The sequence below is a fragment of the Diaphorina citri genome, unplaced genomic scaffold (assembly GCF_000475195.1).
Source record: "Diaphorina citri unplaced genomic scaffold, Diaci psyllid genome assembly version 1.1 scaffold1750, whole genome shotgun sequence".
Taxonomy (NCBI): Eukaryota; Metazoa; Arthropoda; class Insecta; order Hemiptera; family Psyllidae; genus Diaphorina; species Diaphorina citri.
This window is the reverse complement of record NW_007379176.1, coordinates 49,377-54,617: the sequence shown is the minus strand read 5'-3', so window position 1 is coordinate 54,617 and position 5,241 is coordinate 49,377. Positions and strand designations below refer to the sequence as shown.

General features: G+C 39.9%; 1 protein-coding gene across 1 annotated transcript in view; it reads left to right on the top strand.

The window, feature by feature from the left end:
* The first annotated feature begins 350 nt into the window (after positions 1–350).
* The window catches only part of LOC103517116, a 12,610-nt gene continuing 7,719 nt past the window's right edge, over positions 351–5,241 (top strand). The window contains exons 1-3 of the mRNA XM_026829326.1: positions 351–456; positions 804–900; positions 1,368–1,464. Of these exons, the coding sequence (XP_026685127.1) occupies positions 355–456; positions 804–900; positions 1,368–1,464 (296 nt within the window). The 5' untranslated portion in view covers positions 351–354. The remainder of the gene's footprint in view (positions 457–803; positions 901–1,367; positions 1,465–5,241) is intronic.

The following is a 5,241-nucleotide window of genomic DNA, read 5'->3' as shown; positions in this document are numbered from 1 at the left end:
TTTTTAAATTAACCCGTCTTTTTTTTTTTTTTTTTTTTTGAAACTGAGTGCACGCCGAACTAGACGGTTTCCCGTCCATATACCTACCAAGCAACCCCGATGTTTCTTAACTTTAAGTACCCATCGGGAACGGGAACATTCAACATCATAGGATTTGACAAAAAAAAAAAATGATTTTAAAAGTGATAAAACGCCCTTTTATTGAGCATTTATTTTAAGAGGGAACTAGCATCTTGGGTCTTTGCCTCCTAAAAAAAAAAACGCAATGTTTTGGTCAAAAATAAGGGACGGGAATTTAGTAGCATTTTATTGTTAAGGTATCTATTATCATTGATCTTGTAATGTTCTAGTAAGATGAAGTTGTTGGTCGGCACCGCAATTTTATTGGTTGTCGGAATAGAGGAGAGTTTCGCACATCATTGCCATGGAGTCCGAAAAAATTGCATCCCGGAAACTGTGAGTTTAATACCTACCTATTATTGACAAGTTTCGTAGGTGGGTGTCCTATAACCTATAACCATGTGGTTCCTATGTAATAGTATGTTAACCACGTGTCATTTACAATCTAATACCTATGATTAACAAAAATACCTCCCTAACTAGGTATTTATGTATTTTCTGTAGAAAATTACATTTTTTACGGGTTACCACTTTTGTAGTACCTACCCATACCTACCTACAAGTATTAAACCACACAGGCACAATTACTTAAAGTTCCATAGGGTGCCTTGGTATTGGTAGATTCAAAGATATCGGAGATAAGTAGGTACCTACCTAGAATTTGACCAACATTTTCGTTTCAGCCCAAAGGAACCTGGCTGTTGGCATTCGCTACTCCAATAGCAGGAGGAAATGGAAGCAGCAGCTCTTGGTTTGGCAAATACTCGTGCGGGCTATTCAGTGAGTAATGTCCCTAAGTCCCCAATTCCTCATCCATGAAATTGGTCCTGTTAAGTTAGAGAAAATGCGGGGATATAAAAATATAAGTAGGTAATCATGTAGGTACTGGCGTAAGCCTAGAGGTTGACCGTCATTTGGCTCGTATTATTCAGAAGAAGAAAAAGTAAAAAAAAATCAGGTATAGGTAGATGGGGACTTTATTTCCATGTAGGTAGGTATGTGTATTTACGCTTACAAATGGTTACCTATACTTATACCTACATATATATTTATACTTTTATAAGTATGTCAATGTGTAGATACACCTACTGACAGATAAATAGGTTTTCTCACATAAAAAGAGATCATTTTTTGCTTCCCAAATGCTTCTCTATTCAGCGAACAGTAGCATTTAGGATTATCTCGTTCTTTTCCTGTCATATCAGTGCTAGATACCTACAGGTAGGTAATTTTGTACCTTCTTACAGATAATTGCTGGGGTTGCAGATGTACTACCATGGTGCTGGATGAGTGTGATGATAACAACAGGAAATTGAGTGGATACATCACCTCGTACAACGATTTGTAAGTACATACATACCTATTACATTACAATCCTATTTACTGGTTTAAGTAGAATGGCGGCGTACATAAACAATTTGGCATAACCCAAACAAATCGCCCCCGGAATCCTCAGGGATCCCATCGGGATCTCCTTTCCCAACAGGAAATTGAGTGGATACATCACCTCGTACAACGATTTGTAAGTACATACTTACATACCTATTACATTACAATCCTATCTACTGATTTAAGTAGAATGGCGGCGTACATAAACAATTTGGCATAACCCAAACAAATCGCCCCCGGAATCCTTAGGGATTCCATCGGGATCCTTTCCTTCGGGATACTGGGAGATTAACTCCCGGTCCACCACTAGACCACTACTTAACCACTCGTACTAAATCTTTTCCTTTCAAAGAGTTTTGATAGAGGGAACTGTCGTCGGTGGTCTTATCGTCCTGAAATCGAAGAGAAAAGGACAATATAGGAGAAAGCCACCAGTTCCTAGAACGAACCTCAAGTGTCAGGATGAAGTACGTCCCGAGCGGGAATCCAACCTGCCACCTAGCGCTTACAAGGCAGGCGCGCTAAACTTCTGGTTAGATACTTACTTCTCAAGAATGATAATAAACTGAATATTAAACAAATTAGGTAGGTACATAGGTACTGATTTTCTCTAATCACGATCGAATAAACGACGGGATAAAAAATTCCCGGAGGGACGGGCCCAGCTTGTTATGTACGGAATAAAGATGGTTCCTAAAGTCGACTAGCGAGGTGAGATTAAATGTGAGGAGGCGGGTATCTTGGAACCAAATGGAGGATTATAAAACTATTATGTCTTTCATTATTTTTTCAGCTGAAAAGAACTTCAACTGGATTCTAGTGGATACGGATCAGAAAACCTACTACGTGATGTTGATCTGTGACACGCTTGATAGCTACACATGTAAGTAACAGACCAAACACATACTTTGCCTAGGCCCACGTAAAAATGCAGCATTTTTTCGCGTTTCGTGCCTACTTCGCAAAGTTACATCTCTCTGCCTGCAGCCTGCCGATCGATTGCGATCGAACGTGATGTAGAGACACTTCAAGATAGACCGGACCGACTTCAAGGACATTGCTATTGATCCATACTGCATGATGGACTTTAACCTAAAGGTGTGTCCACACATATAGGTAGTCGACTGGCCATCGATCCATGTCAATCGACGTTTGCCTTGTAAGCGCTAGGTCGCGTTTGCCTTGTAAGCGCTAGGTCGCAGAAGCTGGCCCGAACCCATGGATCGATGGCCAGTCGACCTATAGTCGACTGGCCATCGATCCATGTCAATCGACGGCCGGTCGACTGTCTTTGTGGAGAGACCTCGAGATTCAGTCTATATTCTCATTATACTTACTCGTATAGCTATCCTATATTTATTTCAGGTTCAAAAGGACCTCCTTTAACCTAAAGGTGTGTCCACCTGTCCACACATAGGTAGTCGACTGGCCATCGATCCATGTCAATCGACGGCCGGTCGACTGTCTTTGTGGAGACACCTTAAGATTCAGTCTCTATATCCTCATTATACTTACTCGTATAGCTATCCTATATTTATTTCAGGTTCAAAAGGACCTTTGGTTTTGATTTTCTTCCGTCACAAGGACAACTTCAAGTGTGACCGTCTCAGTTCCTACCCGAACATAGTGGAATCCCTCAAGAAGTATGACCTAGGTCCAGACAAGATTGATTACAAGTATATCCCACAGGATGAATGCTCCAATTATTACGGAGATGTCAAGGAGATCAAGAAAATACAGTGGTGTGGCTGTGGAGACCAAGATTGAACTGGCTGTCGAGTTAGAATAGAATAGAATATACCTTATTTTATCCTGCTGGGATAGGACTGAAAAGTCCCTTTACTCCAGCAGTCTCATTAATCAGGATTCGAGGGATCTGAGAGTACTTTGCCCAAATCCAACACCTTTTTGAGCATCGAACTGAGAACAGTTCGTGAAACTGTGTTCAATTGTTCACCCATCATATTGAACCTGCCTCGAAATCAAATAACCCTCTGTCGTCAACGAAAATCAACAAATCTGTCCGATTTTAGCATCGTCAAAATGTACACAAGTGTTTCGGCTGTCACATTGACAAACCCATTAATCAGCAGCAGTCTAAACAAGGTTTCGTTTATTTTATGGGTTTAGGTACCTATAATACCTACACTACATTATTTGGTTTGGGGGGAGGGGGGGGGATATCAATTCTTCGAAAATCAAAATGATATACCTACCTAGAACCTACACCTAACTACTGATATGTATTATGAAATTAAGATAATATCTATACCTACCTACCTACCTATACCTACCTACTGTTTTGCTCGGTCAAATTACAAGTGCGAGATTACGTACAGTAAGTAGGTAGTAGGTACCTAGGAACCAAAATTGTGAGAGGTAAAATTGGTAGGAATACTTTGAAAGTTGAGACTCGAGAAAGCCAAAATCACCTATATGTATGTAATGTATAGGTACCTAACTAGGAACCAAAATTGTGAGAGGTAAAATTGGTAGGAATACTTTGAAAGTTGAGACTCGAGAAAGCCAAAATCACCTATATGTATGTAACGTATAGGTACCTAACTAAGTATAAGCGTCAATATCTCTCTTTCGTTGTTAATACCAAGTACCAAGATAAATTTATTAAAATGAGATTTTCAAAATGGTCGTCGTACGTTTTTTTCTTTCGATGCCTACACAGCCGTTCCGAGAACGAACATTATCCCATCAGGGGAATTGGACCCCCGGCCTAGCGCTTACAAGGCCGACGCGCTACCAACCAAAACCAAGATAATATTAGGCTGGCGGCTCGAAGTTTGTGTACCTAGTACCTACCTCCTATCCCACAGCCATGAATATCGTCAACATTCGGAACGGACTCTAATACTTCTATACGTTATGGATAACGTGTAGAATAACCATGATGTTTGCCAACCTCCGGAACGGAGACGGCACCTCAAGAAGAAGAAGAAGAAGAAGAAGAAGAAGAAGAAGAAGAAGAAGAAGAAGAAGAAGAAGAAGAAGAAGAAGAAGAAGAAATAAAGAAAATGACCGAAAAGTGGACGTCCAAAGCGGAATCTCTTTGGTTTTAAACATAACCCTTAAGTTCATACCGTATCACATATTATGATACATGAACTTCTCGGTACCACTGCTGCGCTTTGCCCAAATCCAACACCTTTTTGAGCATCGAACTGAGAACAGTTCGTGAAACTGTCGTGTCTGAAATTTGTAACCTGAACAATTCTAGGTAAGATGTCTGAAAATAAGAATAGAATATGTACATATACCTTGTTTATCCTGCTGGGATAATACTGAAAAATCCCTTTGCCCCGTATTTAGTAAGAGACTTTGCCCAAATCCAACACCTTTTTGAGCATCGAACTGAGAACAGTTCGTGAAACTGTCGTGTCTGAAATTTGTAACCTGAACAATTTAAGGTAAGATGTCTGAAAATAAGAATAAAATATGTATACCTTGTTTATCCTGCTGGGATAATACTGAAAAATCCCTTTGCCCCGTATTTATCTTACTTTTTATTTTTGGTGTAAAAAGTAAGTAAACCTACCTATAACAACTAACAAACCTAAGGTCCTATCGGTTTTTAAATCAACTCGTTTTTTTTTTTTTTTTTTTTGAAACTGAGTGCACGCCGAACTAGACGGTTTCCCGTCCATATACCTACCAAGCAACCCCGATGTTTCTTAACTTTAAGTACCCATCGGGAACGGGAACATTCAACATCATAGG